Here is a 22,759-nt window from a genome sequence, read left to right as displayed (position 1 = left end):
CAGAGGGACACTGACATAGACACTCACGCAGACACTCAGAGGGAGACTCACAGAGAGACTCACAGATACAGATAGACACTCACAGAGACACACTCACAGAGACACACTCAGAGGGACACTGACATAGACACTCACGCAGACACTCAGAGGGAGATTCACAGAGACACACTAACAGAGACGGTGATACTCACACGGACACTCACAGACACGCAGAGACGGCGAGACTGTCACAGACAAAGATCGCCCGTATAGGCTGTAACAGACTGTTGGGGCAAGTGCTGTTAGCGAGTAGCACCTATGAAGGCCGGTACGGCACACGAGGGGGTGGGTACCCGGGGAAACACCCGGATATCAGGAGGTTTCATTTAACGCTCCGTCGCTGCACCGTACTGCTATCTCTTTAACCTGCCTCTCAGACCAAGCCTCCAGGACCAGCTCTTCCCAGGGAGTCTCCCATCTCTACACTAACCAGGCCCAAACTTGCATTCACGGCTCCTAACTCGTTCCTGTAAATGACACGAAACCGTGAATGCGTGCGGGACTCTCTGAACGAGGTTAATTTGTAGACAGCAGAAGGGTCGACTGCCACCACCAGGACGGCCCTCCCGTCATCCCCGGCACTGTGATGCACACACTGTGGCCACGTAACCCTGCAAAGTGGCAATCAATGAGACCACTGCCACTACGCCGGTTTCGTCTTTGACTAGGAGATGTTTACCACCTCGCCTGGTATACACGAGGTCGTGGGCTTGATCTTGATGCCCGCTGTATGTTTGGAGTTTGCGTGTTTCTCTCCCCGTGGTCTCGTGGATTTTTCCACGGGTCCTCCGGTTTTTCCCTCCACATTTAGATTCAACGTCATGCGTTTAGAGCAGGGGTCTCAAACTCAAATTACCTGGGGGCCGCTGGAGGCAGTATCTGGGTGAGGCTGGGCCGCATCAGGTATTCCACAAAAAAAACTTTGCTAAAAAATCCAAACTTCTCAAATGTCATTACTAACAGTTATTTAACTTCAATGGGTTCTTCTGAACATGAATAGAATATTGAAGAACATGAACGGTTCTTCTGAACATGGCTTCTCTTGCCTACTTCTTGCTGCCAGAGACCTGGCAGCGCTTCCTCTCACATAGCTGAGCCACATTTGGCTTGAGGGAGGAAGCAGTTGAGACCCTCAGTATGGCTTGAAGATGATCATCAGTAAGTCTGGACCTGTACTTGGACTTATTGAAGTTCAAGGTGGAGAAGAGCTTTTCACACAAATATGTGCTCCAAAAAAGGCACATGGTCCGCTTGAACATTCGGGAAAGCTCAGGGAAGCTGGGGTTCAATTCTCGCAAAAATTGCCCAAGCTTGTCTTCTTTTCCACTCACCTCCCTGAACTTGGCTTTGAGGTCAGAGTTGCACTGCAGGTCAATGAGCTCCATTTGAAGCACAGGAGGGGCATCTTGCACATCAAAGGAGAAGGGATCCGCAAAAATTTGAAAAGTGGCTCTGTGCGTCTTGAAGTCTGCAAATCTGTGATCAAATTCCTCCTGTAGCCTCAAAATGGCATCAACATACTTCTCACCACTGAATGGTGTGCCTGCATTCATGAGTGCCTTGCATGCTGGGAAATGGCAAAGGTTTGTCTGAGAGAGCTGGGCTTTCCATAACACAAGTTTTGTGGAGAATGCTCTCACGTCATAGGCAGCACTGACGAGCTGCCCCTGGCCTTGTAACTTCTTGTTCAGTACATTCAGCTCATGCGTGATGTCAACAAGAAAAGCTAAGTCCATGAGCCATTTGGGATCACTTAGCACAGGAACAGCCACCCCATCCTTCTCCATGAAGGCTTTCACTTCTGTTCTCAACTCAAAAAATCTCTTCAAGACGTTTCCCCTGCTGAGCCAACGTACCTCGGTGAAGTAGAGCACATCCTCATATTCTGACTCCATTTCCTCTAAAAAAGTACGGAAAATCCGGTGCTTTAAGCCCCTGGATCTGATTTGGTTGATGCATTTCACAACAACAGACATCACATTGTCAAACTTCAGGCATTTGCTGCAAAGGGCCTGCTGATGGATGATGCAGTGCAGAGCAATGGCCTCCTCCACACCCTCCTCTTCTAGTTTTCTTTGAACAAGTGCCACCAGTCCATTTTTCCTCCCTGTCATTGATGGCGCTTCGTTCGGTTGTTATTCCAACAAACTTCTTCCATGGCAAACCGGCATTCACAATGGCATCACACAGCTGGCAAAATATCTCCTGAGCGGTGGTGTGGCCATGCATTGGAATTACTGTGAGCAACTCCTCCATCACTTCAAAATTGTCATCAACACCACGGACATATATTGTGAGCTGGGCAGTGTCAGTGATGTCTGAACTCTCGTCAAGAGCGACTGAGTATGCATTGAAAAATTTGGCTTTCTCACGCAGTTGATCATAAATGTCACTTGACAGGTCAGAAATGCGCTCTGCCACGGTGTTAGCAGAAAGGCTGATGTTGCTAAACTGACCTTTCTTTTCCGGACAGACTATACTTGCAGCGTGTAAGATGCACTTTTTGATAAACTCGCCTTCTGTGAATGGCTTTCCTGCCTTAGCAATCATCTCACTAACTACGTAGCTTACTTCGACTGCTGCATTATTCTCTTTGGTTGCTTTCTTGAAGACATTTTGTTGCCTCAGTAGACATGTTTTAAGATTGGCAACCCGGTTGGCTCTCTCAACTCCCTGGTATTTTGCATACTCCTCAGCATGTCTAGTTGAGTAATGGCGTTTGAGGTTGTATTCCTTGTGCAGCGCAACTTTTTCTGTACAAATAAGGCACGTCGGGGTGCTCATGTGCTCAACAAAAAAATATTGCATCTCCCACTTTTCTTGAAATTGTCTGTGCTCGTCACCAACCTTTCTCTTCACTGCAGGCTTTGAAAAAGACATGATTGGGGTTGTGTAACAAGATATATATTCATTCCACTTGCTGTCGCTCACGCAATAAAGTTTCAGTCAAGTGTTTAGCCAACCAGCGACGCACGGAGACGTAATTTCCGCAAATGCACGTCATTTCCGCTTTTTCCGGTAACAACAGGTGCGTAGATTATGGGGGGGGGGGGGGTAATGCGTTCCCATCAGATTTCATCCCCACACCCCAGTCACAGGCAGACACAGCTGTAGCGGCTGCTACTATACACGCTTCTCTGTTCAAAGCACGGGGATCTGAGCCGGGATGAGCTGTGGATCTGCGCTTTGACGCGCTCCTGTGCGCGCACAGTGGAGAGCCGAAAGAGGGAGAGGAGAGAACTATATGAGGCAGCGTCATTGTGTGACCACGGGGTTCAAATGCTGCTGGCCACTGTCGGGGCTTTCGCTGCCTTCAGTCACATCATCACATTTTTCTATACATTTTTGTGCTTACTTTGTGCCGGCGTGTTGGCTTGCCTGCGTTCCGGGACTTATTTGAGCAGATCCGGTACCTCTCGTATCGAAAAAAATATGAATATTAAAAAAAGTTTTTAAAGAAATAATTAAAATAAAATATAACAATATAATGTAATCACTAGAAAATCACGGAGCCCCTGTTGACATCGGTGGATGAATTACTAATTTGTGGCCACGCAATAACAAGATAATCTAATAAGTTATATATAAAGCTTTCTTATCAACAGCATCACAATTTCATAAAATAACAAATGCAGACTTCTAAGATGAACCAAAATAATTATGCACATCGTCATGTACAGTCTGTGGCTCGGTGCGTAAATGTCACCACCAGAGGATGAGGGAATTTAAATCATAAAAATTCATCCACACATTTCAGGTGTAAATAATAATGTAAAACAGCCCAGACTGTAAAATGTAGATATTAGCTCAATGACGTGTTATAAACTGCTGCGGTTTAGAATAATCCGTCTGCGTAAAGAAGCTCCCAAAACCTCACAGCGCAGCGTGTGCGTCAAGGAGCCGTGGTGTCCCTTGAATTTGCCTTCAATTTAACAAATTGTGTGTGTGTGTTCCGTTCGTTTTCTCCGCTGGACACAGAAGTCGCCTTTGCTCAAGATGCCACTTTATTAATCACTGACACAAAGACTGATACCGTCACTGCAGTATAGCCTAAATAAGTCCCACTGCAATGTAAGTGGCATGTGTGTGCTGTTTTAAGCGTCGTTTTATGTGCGTTCCGGGACCTGTGCTCGTCGTACCTGCGCTGTCATATGTACTTAGCGTTCCGGCACCTTGTGATTTACAAATGAAGCACAGGATACATCATGACCTGCGCGAAAGAGGGCGGAAAACTATGAATTTCACCCTCCTGCTCTCCGCACATCCAAAGCCACTCTTTTCTCTCCCGGCTCTCTCTCACTCTCACACGTACACAAACACACACACACACGACCCCGCCCCCCATGTCACTCACATGCATGCCGCATTCACTGGACAGGCACACAGTAGGAAACCAGAACATCATAACATTGTCCCACACAGCAGCTAACAGCGGGGTTGCTACAATATAAAACTCGCGGGCCGCACTAACATTAAACTTTCATATTAAGGTGGGGGCCACAAAATATTGTCCCGAGGGCCGCAATTGGCCCGCGGGCCGCGAGTTTGAGACCCCTGGTTTAGAGTCTTTGGCTGCTAAAGAAATCCGCGTGATGAGCCACTTGGTTGAGCTATCATTTGTGGCCAGGTCGCTTCTGAAGAATAACCCTATATCGCTCAGTGGGCCTTACCTGGTAAAATAAAAAAACTGTTGAGTTTAATTAGTACAGCATAACCTGCATTGCCTACTGCTCCCCCCGCATTAGGTCTCGGGGGCTGCGTCCTGTGAGCCAGCCATACCTGATCACTGAGGGCACAGGCTAAGGGCGACAGCTTATTCAAACTACTTTCTCCTGTAAATCATAAGAGACTCATCAGACAGAAAGGTGAGTGCAAGCTGGAAGCAAATCATAGTAACAACTCACTTTAGTCAAGGAACATAAACCATCACGCGAACTCCGGTCATCCTCGCTGCGGCTTTTGGCTGGCCATCGAACGAATACGGTCGCCGCATCGCGCGCTGCGGCCGTCTGGAACGCTCTTCCGATATTAAGAAGCCACTAGAGCTATGCACTTTTAAATCTAGATTGAAAACTAATTTTTTTAAACTGATTTTTGTCTTTAGTTTGTTGTCTTTCCCCCGCACCTCCAATTAGCATGGTTGATTACATACGGTACGAAAGAAGTTCAACGTACATACTCAAGCCTGCGTGTATTTGTGACGAGGTGGGGCGTGGTGTGGGTGATTTATCCGTAGGTCTCCGTGCGCCGTATCAGTTGCAGGGGCCGCATCCAGGAGACACGGCGATGATGCTGGGCCCAGCTCTGCTCCGCGTGGCTCGGTGCGCAGTGTGGCGCCACCGGGTGGCGCGTGTGCCCTGTCGCGGCGAGCCCTCCGTGGTCGCCTTCCGCCAATACTTCACCAACACCGACGCCGGGAACAAAGATCCGCGTGACGCCAGGGGCAACACCGTCTCCGACGCCAGGACCAAAGATCCGCGGAAGGACAGTGGCAACCGGAGAGAGGACGTCAATGGCAAGGAACGTGTCGTCGATCTGGATTTGTGGAAGAGCATCGCAAGCAAAAGCATCCCACGGGAAGCGTCGGCGGACGACGCGGCTACGCACGGCGTCGCTGCCAGCGCCGACAATCGAGAGGAAGCCCCTCGCGAGCCCGGGGCTCCAAGCATCGCCGAGCGAGCAGAAGCCCCTCAGGAACCCAGTGCTCTGAGCACTAGCGAGCGAGAGGAAGCCGCTCGCGAGCCCGGCGCTCCGAGCACCGACGAGCGAGCAAATTCCGTTGGTGAGCCCGCCGCTCCGGAGTCGGCGCCGGAGCTGGCGGATGGGCACGGCGGTCTGAGCGCGGCGGTCGAGCTAGCTGGAGTGGGCTCGGCGGAGGCAACGCTGCAGCTCATCGGGCTGTGGCGCGAGGCGGGCAAATCTGTGCCGAGCGTCATGACCGACGCGCAGATCCAGGAGTACCTGGAGATGACGAGCAAGTCGATGCGCCAGCGGTTCCTCCGCTTCCTGCACAAGCGCGAGTGCATGAAGGATGCGAGGAAGCAGAAGCAGGAGGCGAAGAGGGAGGAGCGTAAACTACTGCCGCCAAAGGAAGAGGCCCCCGAGTTGCCTCTCAGGTACTTTGGGGGGGGGGCGGGGGGGGGCTGGTTAAGGGTGAACAGTCGAGGAATAAACAATCGTGGTACGTTTATTAATTAGTGATGATAATGACACGGTCGATACCATGGGAGATAACGGCACCTGGCTTGTGACATCGCAAGATGACGTGTGCAGTTAATCCTTTCACATGCCAATGACATACGTGACGTGCATCATCAGCATCGGAATGAAACCGAGGCTCCCACAATGCTATTCGAGAGGGCGTGTGGCACAGTGTGGCGCCAGCTATCGTTCCCCTGCAGGTCTCTGCGGCGAGTAACAACGTCTTTAAATAAATTTAACGCCGAGCCGCTGCACGTTGAGATTCAGCGGTGAACGGGACACCCCACCCTGAAACTTGCAGACGCCTATGAAACGGGGAAGGGTTAATGTCATCAGGAGGGGATGGGCATGAGATGGGACCCGCATCGCTTCTGGTAAATAAAGGATTTTATTTATCAACGTATTCCACCTGGAAAAAAACCTCTTGAGATGGGAAATGTCATTTGCATCGGTGTCCACGGTCGTCGATTGGCCCGCAGCAAACAAAAAGTGGCGCACATACACACACTAAGAATTTCAACCTCCCCTTCGCCTCTTGCCCGTCCCTTCTAGCCCCTTGGTTTTGTTCGTCTCTCCTCATCCTTCCTCTCCCCATAGAAAAATCCATGCTCCCGCTCGTTGTCCCCACCTTGGCGGGGCAGCGAGCCCCGATTTTGTTTCTTTCCTTCCCCTACACCCAGGAGTATTGGAGTCTCCGGGACTTTTTTTCTGTGACACTCCCTTCCTACGTCGCGGTTTATGCTCTTAATACCGGGCTCTTGTTGAATTACAAGAAAAAAATATCTTAACAATTATATTGCTGCACTGCCGGCTGCTGCTGGCAAGGCGGCCCCACAACAGCGGTGGCGTTCTCCAGCCCCTGGTTTACGCCCCGTGGTTGGTGGTCGTCCAAGCGCAGTACGGGCTCAAGTCTGCTTAGCTCCTGAGACCCAACGGGTTAGGGCGCCGTTCTGTGTTCAATTGGACATGATCTCTTCGTATAACCTTGATAACACGGAATGCATGAGACACTGTGTGTGTGTTTGTTCATCCGTGGTGGTGGTGGTGATCGGTAGCGTAGCGGTTGGCGCGCTACGCTACGAACCCGGCGACCCGAGTTCGGTTCCCACTCACGGCCAACACGATTATCTGAACCGGTCCTGGGCCTCCCCTAGGTTGACTCAGCCTCAAATGAGTACCTGGTGCGGTGTGTAAACATCATCACTGGGGAGACAACTGTCGCTAACAGCACTTGCCCTAACAGTCTGTTTAAGGCTATACGGGGGATCTTTGTCTTTGTGTACCTCACTGCGCGCCTTGGTGGCAGTTTAGCCTCTGCGTGTTTTGTTTTTCTCGAGGAGCCCAAAGTTATTTCGGTGCCTTGGCGCTCGCCCGTCAACTCATTTGGTACTCTAGCACCACACTGCGCTTCTCGCAGCTTACCACCCGGCACCGTGGGGGGGGGAGGGGTGCGTCACGGTGCCGCGTATGACGGACGCACCCCCGCGGGTCGCCATTCAGACGACGTGGCCAGTTTTACTTTCGCCACCATCATCGTCGTCGTCGCCGCCGTCGCTTACAGAGGTGGCGGCAGCGGCAGCAGCCATGATAAATCCGCTGTTGGATGAAGGTCTCTCCCCAAGCCGTGGCCATCTCAGTTGGCCGTGCGGCAACACAGTGTTCCCTCCGGCACTTACCCACGAGCCAATTCCGTTGTTCGTCTAAACCACCAGCTATTGTTCCTCCTGTTGCCCAAGCCCACTCTTCCTCACGGTCGCATCACACCGTTCACTTGCCTATGTTCTTTAATCCACGTGTTGCACTCAGTGTAATTCTTCGCAGCTTGTTGCTCACAATGTGGCTTGTCATTGTGGCGCAGTGGCAAGAACACTTGACTAACAACCACAAGACTTCCAATTCCCAAGGCCATCATGCCTTCTGGGTTCATAAAATATCTACTGCTTTGTAGAAAGTTGACGGTTGGTTGTGTTGGACATTTGTGGGAAAGAGCTTTATAGCTCATCGGATCCTCCAGTATAAATAAAAATTTGGATTCTGTTGTGGATAGACTGGCCCAGAATGTCGTAGAATGCACGTGGTTTACACGCGCGCAATGTTCACGCACACCGTGGCATTAGGGTGGCACCCAGAGGTTGTGACCCCAGGGGAGACCATGGGTGGGGGGGGGGCTTCTGTAATATTTTTTTCACAGATGACCACCTGCACTGGTGGTCCTTGCGGGCCAGGCCTCCGCTGGCCATCACTTGTGAGATCTAGCATTAGAAAGGAAGCGATGGCGAGGCGTACTGCCACGGTGGCTAGGAGATGTTCACTACCTCGCCTGGTATACAGGAGGTCGTGGGTTCGATCCCAACCCTGACGCCTGCTGTATATTTAGAGTTTGCGTGTCTCTCTCCCTGTGGTCGTGTGGATTCTCCTCCGGGTCCTCCGGTTTTTTCCTTCACATTTAGAATCAACATTACGCGTTTAGAGTATTTGGCTGCTATACATTTCCATGCGATGATGATAAGCCACTTCGTTGAGCTATAATTTTGTGGCCAGGTCGCTTCTGAAAAGGAGCTACATAGCTCAGTGGGCCTTACCTGGTAAAATAAAATAAAAAATGGTAGTGACACCGGAAATGGCCATGACCATGTCTTGGTCTCGCCTCGCCGAACCTGACCACGTGCTGCGATTTTCTCCCCATTCTCCAGGAACAGCTTCCTGTTGACGTTCTGGGCCCGCTCGGAGGAGCGCACCTTTGACTGGCGTCTAGCGCAGGCCATGCAGCACGGCCAGCCGCTCGTCATCGATATGAGCTATGACGACATGATGAACTCGCGTGCGTCGCGCAGCTGCGCCGAACAGATCATCGAGCTCATGTCCAGCAACCGGCGCGCGCTCGATCCCTTCCACCTGCACCTGTGCGGCTACGCGCCGGGTGACGCCAGCGGCCGGACGGCCAGCGCTGCGCTGGCCCGGCTCTACGGCGCCGACGCACTGCGCCGGATCCTCGTCACCGAGACGGAGCGCTCCTACCTGGAGCTGTTCCCCCATGAGCGGCTCGTCTACCTGACGGCCGACTCGCCCAACGTGCTGCGTGAGTTCGACCCCTCGGCCGTCTACGTGGTGGGCGGCTTCGTCGACCTGTCCATCGAGACCGGCGTGTCGCTGGGCCGCGCCAAGCGCCAGGGCCTGGCAACGGCACGGCTGCCGCTGGAGAAGTACCTTAGCTGGGGCCTGGGCGGTAAGAACCTGACCCTCGACCAGGTGGTGAAGATCCTCGACCGCGTCAAGGACACGGGCGACTGGAGCGACGCGCTGCGCTTCGTGCCGCGGCGCAAGCTCAAGAACACGACCGACGCGGACTTCGCCGCTGGCCGCCACGGCCACCAGCACGGCCAATATGGTCAGCAAGGCCAGTACGGCCGGCACGGCCAGCAGGGCCGGCCCTTCGACAACCAGAGAGCTTTCAGACCCGGGTCGGATGCCGGGGTGCGGCGGGGGCCAGGCGGGCAGCGCGCGGGCAACTGGGGGCAGGGCGGGGAGGCGAGAGGCGGGAGTGCGGGCGACACCGGACGGGACGGAGGCGGGCGGAGTGGAGCGCGGAGAGAAGCGTGGCGATGGCAAGGGGACGACTCCAATGGGTATGAGTGGCACGGCGCCAAGGGTCACGGGACTAAGGGTCACGGGCCAAAGGATGGCTTCCTCAGCACCTGGCAATCAAAATCACCGGACAAGCGGTGATTAGTGGCGGCCGCGCCACGTGCCCCGTGATGTTAAAAACATCTTCGCGTTTATATTCCGCGGTGTCGGGGGGCGCGCGTGCATGTCTGTCCTCGCAAATGAGCGTTGGCCGATGCTCGATACTGTCGGCAGCCCCGAAGCAGTGGTGGAAATTTGTCACTCACATGTCGGGGGGTTAATCTGTGCAGTGGACAACCGCTGGTGACTCCAGCAAAGCCGCTCGTAGTTTTATTGACCCCCATGGACATCATGGGCTGGGGTGGTGCTGCTCGCTTGGCATGAACGGAGCGCTCTCGCCAGGGCGACGCCTGAAATTGCACCACGCCGGATGTACTTTTGTATGTTGAACTTCTATCGCACCGTACGTAGCCAACCGCGCTAATCAGAGGTGCGGTGGAAGGACAACAAATTAAACACAAAAAGCAGAAATGCTTTTCAATCTAGTTGATTTAACAGTGCACAGAGCATTCCAGATGGCCGCAGAAGCACATCTGAAAGTGTGCGATGCGGTGTTTGATGGCTGGCCAAAAGCCGCTGGGTGGAAGGTGCTCTGCAGCAGGGAGTGAGCATTCACAACGGGCGTCCCCGTCATGCACACACGCACAGTCACACTCGCAGTCACACACCCACGGCGCTTGAACACCGACATTCAGCATTTTCCGATGACCAAGTCGCCCGGAATGCGCCCACACTCGTCATATCTCAGGAGCTAAGTGGGGTTGAGCCCGGATAATGCTCGGATCGTCGCCCACCACAAAACAGATGTCTCTCTCGATTTAAAGCTTTCGTGACTGCAGGGATTCATCTTCTTGGTTCTTTCGGTAAAGTCACGTGACTTTACCGAAAGAACCAAGAAGACAGATGTCCCTCCTTCTGGGAGTGCATAATTATCCGCAGCATTGGTTTAACACGAGCAAACTGTGGACCGGTTTCGACACTCAGTGTGTCATCAGCAGATTCAGGTGCTATAGGTGACTGCGGGGCCAAGTCGTCAGCAGAGTGCAGCGCAGCAAAATCCATGCTTGTGCTGTACTATGTTCTAACATCTGTGCTCCCCACCTTCACCAACCCACAAAGACCAGCGTGGTGAAGTGTGTTCTAATAACCCCCACGACCCGCGTGGCGTGGTGAGGCCCTTATCCAGCAGTGGATCGATAGAGAGGACGGTAAGTGCACACGCTGCCCCAGCTCTCTGCACCACCCACGCGCCGGGTGGAGTGATGCTGCCCGTGTGATTTGTATTTGGCTGCGTGAATCCACATCTTTGACACAGGCCTGTGCCTCGCCTGTTCCCACCGCCGCGCATTCCTGCGCTGTAACAGCGCTGTTGTACACTGCGTAATGCTGTCAATAATAAATGTTACGGTAATGGGACGGTGTGACTTGCTATTTATGGGGTTTAAATGTGTTAACGTGTCATTACTTGTTTTCTATGTATGTGTGTACGAATGTGGATAGCGGTGGTGTCGTGATTACCGCGCTGCGCAAGGAACCCGGCGTACTCTGCCTCAAATGAGTACCTGGTGCGGTGTATAAACATCGCCACAAGAGAGACAAATGCGGCTGGGCGTGGTGTTGGCCATCCACTCCCTCGTGTGCCGTGCCAACCTTCATAAGTGCTCACGAACAGCGGTTGCCCCAACAGTCTACTAAGGCTACACGGAGAATCTTTGTTTTGTCTGTAGTATGTGTAATGAGCGACTTCCGCGACACGTCGTGTAGAGGGTACTTCTTTTATTTCTCACACTGGGCACAACACAGGCCAACCTTATTCTTCTCACTCTGAGTATAACGCTTAGATATTAAGGCCTCGACTGGCTACACACAGCCGATCACTCGGCGTGGTCCCATCGCCCTCGGCTACACCGCTGGCTGGCGGCGTGACGATGACGGCGATGGAAACCCCGCAGGAGATCTTCCGCGTGGCCAGACGACGGAGAGAGATGTCGGTGAGCAGCGACGCAGCATGGACCCAAGACCCCACACACGAGCCCCGAGCCCCGGGTCCGCTCCCCCTTATATCCCCCCAGGCGTGGCTAGGCCCCGCCTCCGGCCACGCCCTCTTGTGGAACCTTCGAGCAGGTTCCCGGAGTATCTCGACTAGCCCCACCTGGTTGGTACTTTAACCGTACCCGTGATTCCCTCTCCTGGCCAGCAGGTCATTACATGTACATGTTTGGGTATAAATGTGTCACCACGTGTTTGCTGTGCGTATCTATATACATCCTCCCACTTGTAATATTAAATAGAGCCGTTGCCTGAAGCTACCGCGTGGCAGGATCGCCACCGTACTAATTACAAACTGCTTTCCACAAATGAAGCACAATACCTTGGTGATCTCGTCAAGAAGTATAAACAAACATCACGCGAACTCCGGTCATCCTCGCAGCAGCGGCAAACAAAGACGGCCACCGCATCATTGCGCGCTTTCAGATGCGCTTCTGCGCCCGTCTGGAACTCTCTTTTGTCTAGATTGAAAACTAATTTTTTTAGAACTGATTTTTGTGTTTAGTTTTGTTCTTAGCACAGTTAGCTACGTACTGCGCGAAGGAGTTCAACATACATACAGACATACCCTGGGCGCGACACGCCCAGGGTATGGCGCTCCCCATGGCCACGGCCGTCTCTGACCCCCAACCCCCGTGGAGGTGCCGTCGCGGCCCCGCAGGGCGCGTGGCCCGGAGCAGCGCTCAGCTCGCATTGCCCAGCCCAGGAGGCCCCCACGCCACGCTTGGTGTTTGAACACATCCGATTAGCATCGTTGCCTACGTGTGGTGCGAAAGAAGTTCAACATACATATAAAGCATTCCTCAACGCTGGCTGGGCCTTGGGGACAGTGGCTAGAAGATGTTAACTACCTCGCATGGTATACAGGAGGTTGTGGGTTCGATCCCGACCCTGACGCCTTTGGTATATTTGGAGTATGCGTTTCTCTTTCCCGTGGTCGCATGGAAGTTTTTCCGGGTCCTCCGTTTTTTTCCTCCACATTTAGAATCAACGTCACGCGTTTAGAGTCTTTGGCTGCTGCGATACATTTCCACGCAATGAGTCACTTGTTTGAGCTATCATTTGTGATAGCCAGGTCGATTCTGAAATTGAGATATTTAGCTCAGTGGGCTTTATCTGGTCAAATACTACCCACAGAAAAACTGTGGGTAGTAGCTGACGTTTCGCACGATGATCCTTGTAGCACAGAAGGAACCTTTGCCCGAAATGTCGCCAATACTATTGTTGTTTCCTTTCAAGGCCACGGTTTTTTTAAGTAACGTGTTGAGTTTTAGTTTTCATTGTTTTTGTGTTTGCTTGTGCACTTTGTTTGAACGTGGAGGGTAGCGGGCTTCTGTATGATGCGTCGAACGGTGCACGTGTCTGCAGGCTGTCTTCAAGTTTAAAGTTTCATTTATTAGGTATAGCCCTGTGAGCCATTCGGCTCTTGAATCGGGTGCAACCGCAACAAACAAAAACATGAACAAGAAAACATCTTAAAGTGACTATGTAACTAAGTGGAAACAGAAAATCCAGGAAAAAAAACCGGCTAAAATTCTAGAAAAAAGCACCGTACACCAACGCTGTGTGCAAAAATCCCAGTGGGACGCAAGTCAAACAACAACAACCACAAGACAACTTAGAATAAAGCCATCAGTCTAACTCCGTACTACAATAAACAAACATGGCCAAACCAAACAACTTCGAAATCACCTAAATAAAGCCATAAAAGCAATGTAACAGTGATCATAGAAACTGTGACCGAATTTTCACAATAAACGACATAAACAACATGTACCACCAAACCCTGCAGCCATAGCTGGCTGCATGAGTCACTCCACAACATCAGGAGCATCAGTCGGAGTATCAACTCTTTCAATGCACCTTTAAGATCAGCACACTAAATCAAAACATAGATCATGCTTTACAGCAGTCATCCGGAGCACAACATTTGATTTGATTTCAGGCCACTGAATAGCAGTGGCAGCTAGGGGTGTACAACTCCTCTAGATCAGTTTTGAGTGAAGATCTCATAGGTAGTGATCCAAGTAGTGATCCAAGTCTTGAGCCACATGATGGTCGCCTGCGGCCCCTATGTCAGTCCACTGCTGGATGAAGGCCTCCTTGTGCTCTGGGGGTTGTTTGACCATTCTTCACCACGCTGGTCAATTCGGGTTGGTGGGGAAGCCGTGCGGAGAGAGACGCGGGTCGCTGTTAGCAATCCGCACACTCGACCGCGCGGTGGGTTACAGCGAACGTGCCGAGCTGGGCGAGGTGACGCGGCAGTGATGGTGGTTGGGTGTTAGCGGTGGTGGCGGTGGTGGATTCGTGGTGGCGATGTCAATAGTGGATGGTGGTGGTGGCATTGGCGGTGGTGGTGGATGGTGGTGGCGGTGACCCCGTGAACTTTTGGACGCACACTGCTGCTGTCACCGCCGTGTGAATTGCGCGACACTGGCGGGCACGCTGGGTGAGTGGCACGAGTCATCGAGGGAGCGTGCTGGGTGCTGCCTGGCCGGCTTCGCGCACTGCTCGGTGAGACACCACGCGATGGCCCCGAGGATGGCGGTGGAGCAGCAGAAGAAGAAGGAGTTCCTCTTCAAGGTCCTCGTCATCGGGGAGCTCGGCGTGGGCAAGACGAGCATCATCAAGCGTTATGTGCACCATGTGTTCTCGCACGGCTACCGCGCCACCATCGGCGTCGACTTCGCGCTCAAGGTGCTGGGCTGGGACGCCGACACCACGGTACGCTTGCAGCTCTGGGACATCGCAGGTATGTTACGTATGTTGTATGTATGTTGTATGTATGTTGTATGTACAGGCAGTCCTCGACTGACGAACGCCCGACTTACGAACCAGCTTCGAGGAAATATAACAAAAAATAGGACTGACTTAAAACTCACACTTGCAAACTGAACCGTGGAAATATTTTGTTGAGAGGAGCGATCCTCTGCAAGATGTAACGGGTCGGCCTCTGACTGGGTGCATGAGTGCATGTGTGTGTGTGTGCATGTGCGTGTGGGGCGCGGTAGCGTAGCGGTTACCGTGCTGCGCCACAAAATCGGCGACTCGAGTTCGATTCCCCTGCACGGCTAATACCGATGACGATTATCTGAACCGGTCCTGGGCCTCCGATAGGTTGACTCAGCCTCAAATTAGTAGCTGGTGCGGTGTGGAAACATTGCCACTAGGGAGACAAAGGCGGCCGGGCGTGGTTGCTGGCCACATACCGCCTCTTATTTTTTATTTGTTTATTATTGATTACAATTTTTACCCGTGACTTGTTTGAGTTTGTCAAGAAAGCGGCGGTGTTGTTTTTTGTTGATGAAACACCGATTTAAGAGCCTCTTGGCTCACAGGGTACTTAAAAATAAACTGAACTGAATAAAAATTCAAAATAGGTTTTACCCTTTCTGGCAATAAAACATGAGGTTAAATTAACAAATGGAAACCTTTTGCAAGAAATAATGTCTGCATTAAACACACGTACTTGTGGTGAACATGCAAACAAACATGCTCTGATAATTATAAATGTGTTGTCCATAATAGAGGTTTTTGGGTTAGATCGCTTAAATATATAAATGTGTCGTTAAACCCCGCCACCACCCGACACTGCCAACTAGTAAGGGTTCATCTTCTTGGTTCTTTCGGTAAAGTCACGTAGAATGGAAATAATAAAATAATAAAAATAAAACATAATAAAATTATTCTCACGACGTTTCGGCCACAACGCAAGCAGCCGTCCTCAGGTGGAGAACAGGTCTGTCGAGAAGACAGTCTGAATGACACACCCCAGGCTTGGAGCGTCTATGTAAGCTGGGATGGAGGGGGGAAGAGCGCCTTGACAAAATAATTTGCATATCAAGAGTAATTTAGCATATTTATGGCACATTCCGATATGCGATTAGTACTACTTGTGAAAAGCGTAGGGGGTTTGGCGGGGGGTTTAAAGTCATATTATGCCCGTGCATTATGCAGGATTAGCAGCATCAAAGGGAGGGGATAGGGGTAACATTAATAAAGGGAAGGAATGTTAATAGTATGTAGCTGCAGTAACTAAACCACCACGTAAACAACTAAAGTATAAATTACATAGTATCATCAGTATACTAAATATACTCTCCAATAAGCTGAGCTACTAACAGTAAGTAATACATTACAATTCTATGTCGCAAAAAATATATAATATGCTTCCAGCTAAATTTTATTCTTTTACATCACACGGGTCTACACCGTACTATATACTGCCATAGACAAACCCAACATTAAATTATATACTGTATCAACCACACACAGTACTTGTGGTGAACATGCAGACAAATAATGTACCGACAATATACGCATTGTCCTTGAAACGGAACTGACTGCACGAAGTGCCGGTCTCGACGCGTCTGTGGCTCGGCGCAGGCTGGGCACTGGGTCTCGCAGCTGGAATAAAACACATGTTTAGAGCGTTTGGCTGCGGTTATAAATGTCCACAGGATTATGATGAATGACGATCAGCCACTTCATTTAGCTGTTATTTGTGAAGGCTTCTGAAAAAAGAGCTAAATAGCCTTACCTGGTAAAATAAAAAAAAATGTTTAGAATGAGTCAAATCAATGAAACGGCAAATTAACCACGACGGGAGGGTTGTTTTAATTGTGTACAGTCATTTGTGATCTGGTTGAGACTACTGACTCACTGCACGTGAGAACCCGGGTTAACCACAGGTGGCTGAGAACTGGAATCTAACCCAGGTTCTCGGCGTTGCTTCTGAGCCATCCAGCGGCATCAGCTCACTGTTAATCATCGGCAATTCTTCAAACGGGGAGAACATGCAAACTCCAAACATACAGTAGGCGTCAGGGTCGGGAGGAAACCCACGACCTTCTGCATTCCAGGCGAAGTAGTTAACATCTCGCCACTGTGGCTCTAGCAACATGACTGACGGATGACTGCATTTTTATTATTCAGGTTTAATTAACAGTGTCCGCGGTCCAGTTATAACTGTCACACAGTAATCCCTGCCTGCGATTATTATGCATCAGTGTGTCTTCAGAGGGACAGTGTAGTGGTTAGTGCGTTGAGCTACGAACCCGGTGACCCGAGTCCAATTCCCTCTCAAGGCCACCAACGCCAGTAGCGATTAGCTGAACCGGTCCTGGGCCTCCGCTAGGTCGACTCAGCCTCAATGATCTCGCACCTCCGTACATTCGGGAGTTGTTGCTGCTAACCCCTCAGCGTTCCAACAATGAGAACTCTGAGGTCGGCAGACTTGGATCTCCTCTGGATCTCCAGTCCTTGGGCAGCAATCTCTGGGCATTTTCTTTCATGGTACCCAGACTGTTGAACTCTCTGCCAGGGAGTCCGGTTCTATTGGGATCTTCAAGTCCCTCCTAAAACATTTATCTTTTGGCATTTACTATTTTAACTCAGTCACTTCCAATCCATTCCCCCCACCATTTTAAATGACGCAAAGCGCCATTGGGATGTTATCTATATATGTATGTAGAACTTATTTCGCACCGTGCGTAGCCAATCGGAGTTGCAGGGGAAGAACAAACTAAGCACAAATATCAGTTCTAAAGAAATGAGTTTTCGATCGAGGTTTAAAATTGCATAGCTCCAGTGGCTTTCTAACGCCAGAAGGAAGAGCGTTCCAGACGGCCGCATAAGCGCATCTGAAAGTGTGCGATGCGGTGATCCATCTTCGTTCGATGGCCAACCAAAATCCGCTGCTGCGAGGATAACAAGATTTCACTCATGATACTCTTTGGTTCTTTCGGTAAAGTCTACCTACGTGACTTTAGCGAAAGAACCAAAGAGTATGGATTCCTGCAGTCACGAAAGCTTCAAATCTAGATTTCACTCACGATGCTTCATGCTCTTTGATAAGATCAACATGGTGATGATGAAAAGACGCCGCTATACACATGCTGTAACAATTGTGATCGTCATACGTGTGTGTGGAGGGACTGGCGTGGGAGGGACGCGCGGTGGTCACGCTAGCCTCTCCGTGGGCGCACGCTCGCAGGGCAGGAGCGCTTCGGGAACATGACGCGCGTCTACTACAAGGAGGCGGTGGGCGCCATGGTGGTGTTCGACGTGACCCGGGCAGCCACCTTCGAGGCCGTGTCCAAGTGGAAGCACGACCTCGACTCCAAGGTCCCCGCTCGGCCCCTGCCACCACTCGTCACACGCACGCACACACGCACACACACAAAGCGCTTGCCGCCACAAGTAAGCCACACAACACCTCGCTGATCTCATCTAAGAGGAGCGTAAAACATCGTCGCGCGAGACTGGTCATCCTTGCAGCAGCAGCGGCGGCGGCAGCTTTTGGCTGGCCGTCGAACAAAGACGGTCGCCGCATCATCACGCGCTTTCAGATGCGCATCTGCGGCCTTCTGGAATGCTCTTCCTTCCGATATTAGGAAGCCACTGGAGCTATGTACTTTTAAATCATCGAGTTTGAAAACTAATTTCTTTAGAACTGCTTTTTGTGTTTAGTTTGTTGTCCTTCTTCCGCACCTCCGATTAGCATGGTTGGATATGCAGTGACCGTCTTTGTTCAATAGCTAGCCAAAAGCTGCTACGAAGATGACCGGAGTTCGTGTGATGGTTTAAGCTCCTTGACGAGATCAGCAAGGTTCGTTTGTGGCAAACACTTTGTGTGTAATGAATGCGACCATAAAATGCAACCGTTTGGCAATCGGAAACCAATGCAGCTCGACGAGCACTGGACGGACACGGTCAGATCTTGCAGTACCCGTCACGACACGTGCCACACTGTTTTGTACATGTTGCAGTTGGTAATGTTTTTTTGTCAGATGTCCCGTAGAGCAGTGAGTTGCAATCATGATGGCCGCAGAAGCGCATCTGAAAGCACGCGATGCGGTGACCATCTTTGTCCCATGGTTCAGTCAAAGGCCACGCGCGGTGGTGCCTGAGCGACGTGTCGCATGGCGAGCGTCCTGTCCTGTGCGTGCAGGTGACCCTGCCGAACGGCAAGCCGATCCCCACTGTGCTGCTGGCCAACAAGTGCGACGGAGACGGAGCGGACGCCAGGGGCGAGTGGAGCGACACCGCTCAGCTCGACCGCTACTGCCGCGACGAAGGCTTCGTAGGGTGGTTTGAGACGTCCGCCAAGGTACGTCGCGGGCCGTCTTTCGCGCACGGCATCACCGCCGCCCGCCGCCCTTTCAGCAGAGCGAGCCCAGATGTGGTTCTCGACCAGCGCTCGACATCTTACCTATGGCGGTGCAACGTGCGGCCGTCTCCGTACAGCTGATGTTGATGATGTAGGGCAACGTTTTTCAAATTTGTTTGGCCCACGGACCGCTTTGCCGATGCGAACATTTCCACGGGCTACCCAGCGCCCCCACTACCCCTCGTGACAAAACGCATTTACTTCTTTCTCTAAATATCAGGTTTTTTAAATATATATACGGGGGGGGCATTTAGATCTTAGGGTGTGTGTGGGTAGTTAAATCGCGGTAATTTACCTAACTTCATTTTTTAAATTAAATACAAGTAAAATATAAATTAATGTTCGAAACAAAAAGTATAATAAACATTGTCGCTTTTGTCCGGATCAAGCTGCGTTTGCATCACAGCCCCCGCGGACCGGCTGGAGGAACGTTGCAGACCACTCACTGGTGGTGGTGCAGGGACCGTGCTCTGAGAACCACTGCTCTAGATCAACAGCTTGGGGCGCCGCGGTGGGGAGATGTTAACTACTTTGCCCGGGTATACAGGAGGTCGTGGGTTCGATCACATCCCTGACGCCTGCTGTATATTTGCGGTGTGTCTCTCTCGCCGTGGTCACGGAGATTTTTCTTTGGGTCCTCTGGTTTTTCCCCCGAAATTTAAAATTGTCACACGTTTAGAGTATTTGGCTGCTATAAATTTCCACATTATGATAAGCCACTTCGATGAGCTATCATTTGTGTTAGCTAGATCACTTCTGAAAAAGAAAAATATAGCTCAGTGGGCCTTATCCGGTAAAATAAAATTAGTTTTAACATCATGGGACCTCCTTTGCCAGTACCAAAATATGATCATAGGGTTTTCCCTTTTTTTCTGGCAACAAAACAGGTGTTAAGATGTTAAAACACCAAACTGAAACCTTTTACAAGGAATCATGTCTGCATTAACCACAATACTTGTGGTCAGAATGCAAACAAAAAACATACTCTGATAATATATGCATTGTCCTTGAAACTGATTGGTCCACACCAGAGACAGCTTTCTTTTGAGCCTAGTCTCAAACGGTGTGAGACCAGAGGACGGCAAAAAGCGTACAGCACAAAGACAATGCACTATCAGAGTAATGAGAGCTCGGGGTGAGCATCTACTTCATGGGACTTCCTTTGCCAGTACCAAAATATGATCATAGGTTTTTCCCCTTTTTTCTGCCAACAAAACAGGTGTTAAGATGTTAACGGTTTCAGTTTGGTGTTTTTACATCTTAACACCTGTTTTGTTGCCATAAAAAAGGGGGAAAAACAGTTTAGTTTAATAGCTATCATTTTATGTTGAGGCGGTTGATCCAGATGATTGCATCAGGATTGTTGATATTAATCCTTTCCTATTCCGAGACATATGCAAATTGCAGGGTGAGTGTCCCATTCGCCGCTGAATCTGGGGACGCGCGAGCGGCTCAGCATTAATTTTATCCAGAGAGGCGTAGTCGTGCCATTGTCTTTAAAGATGTTGTACTCACCACAGGGAACTGTAGCGACACAACCGCCAAACTGTGCCACATGGCCCTTCCCGCATGGCCACGTACATCATCGAAACGGAAGCGGAGTAAAAACCGATGACATACACGCATGGGTGCAACTCCCTATTTCAAGATTGGGGGGGGGGCTATGCAAGATCCGACTGTGGGCCCCCTCCATTCTCCCGACTCACTTTTACTGAAATAGCTACTACGGATGTTTTTAACCCTGTATACAATAATATGCAGGCTATAACTATATATATAACATTATAGTTGCACCGTGTATTGGGTTTAGAGGAAGACAGTCTCTCAGTGAGAGTATTGATACAAATATTTACGGGTACAATACTCACAATTAAGTTATCGTGCGTCTTGTTTTCATGCCCAAGTCAGTGAGCTAACGAGCCTGATGTTGCTCAGTAACAAACATCGGCAGTTACGCTACGAGATTTTACGCTTTGTGTATTTTTTGGAAATATTATGTTTTCGTTTGTAACAATGGCTTTTGGCATTTATGGTTAATTGTTGTAACATTACTTGATTATGTCGATTCAGGGCCCCCTTGTGGCTGACTGGGCTCCAATTCGTCACATAACGCTGCCATGCATACCCGCCCATAGTTGCGCCCCTGCAGACACGGACGTCATCGGAATGGCAAAGGGTTAACCTGCCCCGAAAATCCGAGGAAACCGTCCACGGGCGTTCGTGTGCGTACGGATGGACGGACGCATGGGAGACCCTGTCCATGCGCGCACGAGCCACACGTGACGGCACGCCACCGTCCCCCCCTCCCCCCCACCGCAGGAGAACATCAACGTGGAGGCGGCCGCGCAGCTGCTGGTCCAGCACATCCTGGCAAACGACGTGTCCTCGGCGCAGGGCTGCCGGCGCTGCGAGGTCACGGACAGCATTAGGCTGACCACGAGGAACGGGGGCGCCCGCCACATGAAGTGCTGCCAAAAATGACGCCGCCGCTGGCGTTCTGCCCCTGCCGCGATCACGGTGCCACTGCCGGTGCTCTCTTGCCGGGCCGGCGTCCAGAGATGGATGAATTCCCTGCTGGGAGCTCTCACAGCGGGCGCTGAAACATCACCCACCACCGTCTGTCAGTGCCCCCCACGCCCCCTCCCCCTGAGAAGATGAGATCACAGAACTGTGCTTTTGTTTTTATTGTTGTTTGGCCGTTGTTATTATGCTGCGAGGCATTGAATCCACTTGGGTCTCTGGCAGGGCAGTTGCGACCCTTTTGTATTGGGGAACGGCCCGCAGAAGCGGATATCAAGGAGCTACCTCTGAGAGCCCTATTAAAGTGACCTCTGGTCAACGCAGTAGGGGGCAGCATTTTCCTACCGAGGGTAATGTTCGTTGCACGACAGTCAAAGTTATATGTTAATTCTCAAGAGCTGCAATTTAGGCAAATCAAGCACAGAACCCAAATCTAACGCGATTGTTCACTCTGCAGTTGTTGGTGTATGGACTGAGCCCATCAACCGCAGGACCTAAGAACCCTCATTAAGTCACAGGCAGTTGCTGACAAGGTGGATTCGAACCCAGGTTATCCACGCTAGGTGGCACATACTTTATACTCCCTACAAACGGTGTCCGTCGCGTGACAATTAAAGCAAAATGCTTCGTCCTCACAGCTGGAAGAAGCAAAGCAGCAAAACCAATTTAACGTTACAAAACGCCTCCTTATGTCCCTTCACATACATTTTTTTGTTAAAAGTATTATTTGTACACATTTCATCAGCCTTCCGGGAGTGCATAACTTTGCCAGCATTGCTTCAAGCAACCCTGATTCTGCCAATGAGACACTGAATATCAGAACCAGTCCACAGTTTGATTGTGTTTAAACCAGGGAGTGTCAAACCCAATCAGACAGGGGTGCCGGTTTGGATTCAACTGCAACCTCATAATAATATGGTATTCATTTACCGATTCAAAAATCCGAAAGCACGGGAAAAGAGAGTTGATTTATTTTTATGTGGCAGGGTGCGCGCCAAATTCCCCGTTTGAATGTCCGGTTTAAATTCAGTTTGGATTTAGGTAGAAGCTTAAAAAATATATATAGAGAAATAAGTTGTGAAATTGAAACACGTG

At 50.8% G+C, this 22,759-nt stretch overlaps 3 protein-coding genes across 3 annotated transcripts in view; 2 read left to right on the top strand and 1 right to left on the bottom strand.

Moving 5' to 3' along the window:
* LOC144948697 (transmembrane gamma-carboxyglutamic acid protein 3-like) overlaps positions 1-22,759 on the bottom strand; it is a 311,492-nt gene that overhangs the window by 117,219 nt on the left and 171,514 nt on the right. The window lies entirely within an intron of this gene.
* On the top strand, positions 5,584-11,303 carry LOC144948539 (tRNA methyltransferase 10 homolog C-like; the record flags this gene model as incomplete). The annotated part of the gene is made up of 2 exons (XM_078878109.1): positions 5,584-6,155; positions 8,934-11,303. Coding segments are annotated over 2 exons (1,605 nt in total), but the record flags the coding sequence as incomplete, so codon positions are not given.
* On the top strand, positions 14,503-21,625 carry LOC144948692 (ras-related protein Rab-38-like). The gene is made up of 4 exons (XM_078878354.1): positions 14,503-14,725; positions 17,969-18,099; positions 18,926-19,084; positions 21,464-21,625. The coding sequence occupies exons 1-4, from the start codon at positions 14,503-14,505 to the stop codon at positions 21,623-21,625; spliced, it is 675 nt and encodes a 224-aa protein (XP_078734480.1).

The sequence above is a fragment of the Lampetra fluviatilis genome, chromosome 50 (genome assembly GCF_964198595.1).
Source record: "Lampetra fluviatilis chromosome 50, kcLamFluv1.1, whole genome shotgun sequence".
Taxonomy (NCBI): Eukaryota; Metazoa; Chordata; class Hyperoartia; order Petromyzontiformes; family Petromyzontidae; genus Lampetra; species Lampetra fluviatilis.
This window is presented reverse-complemented; position numbering and strand designations above follow the sequence as displayed.

Excerpts from the sequence above, each read along its gene's own strand:
- LOC144948692 (XM_078878354.1), top strand. The coding sequence starts at position 14,503 with ATGGCCCCGAGGATGGCGGTGGAGCAGCAGAAGAAGAAGGAGTTCCTC. Across the intron at positions 14,726-17,968 it reads GCAGCTCTGGGACATCGCAG|GGCAGGAGCGCTTCGGGAAC; the intron begins GTATGTTACGTA and ends GCACGCTCGCAG. Across the intron at positions 19,085-21,463 it reads GGTTTGAGACGTCCGCCAAG|GAGAACATCAACGTGGAGGC; the intron begins GTACGTCGCGGG and ends CCCCCACCGCAG.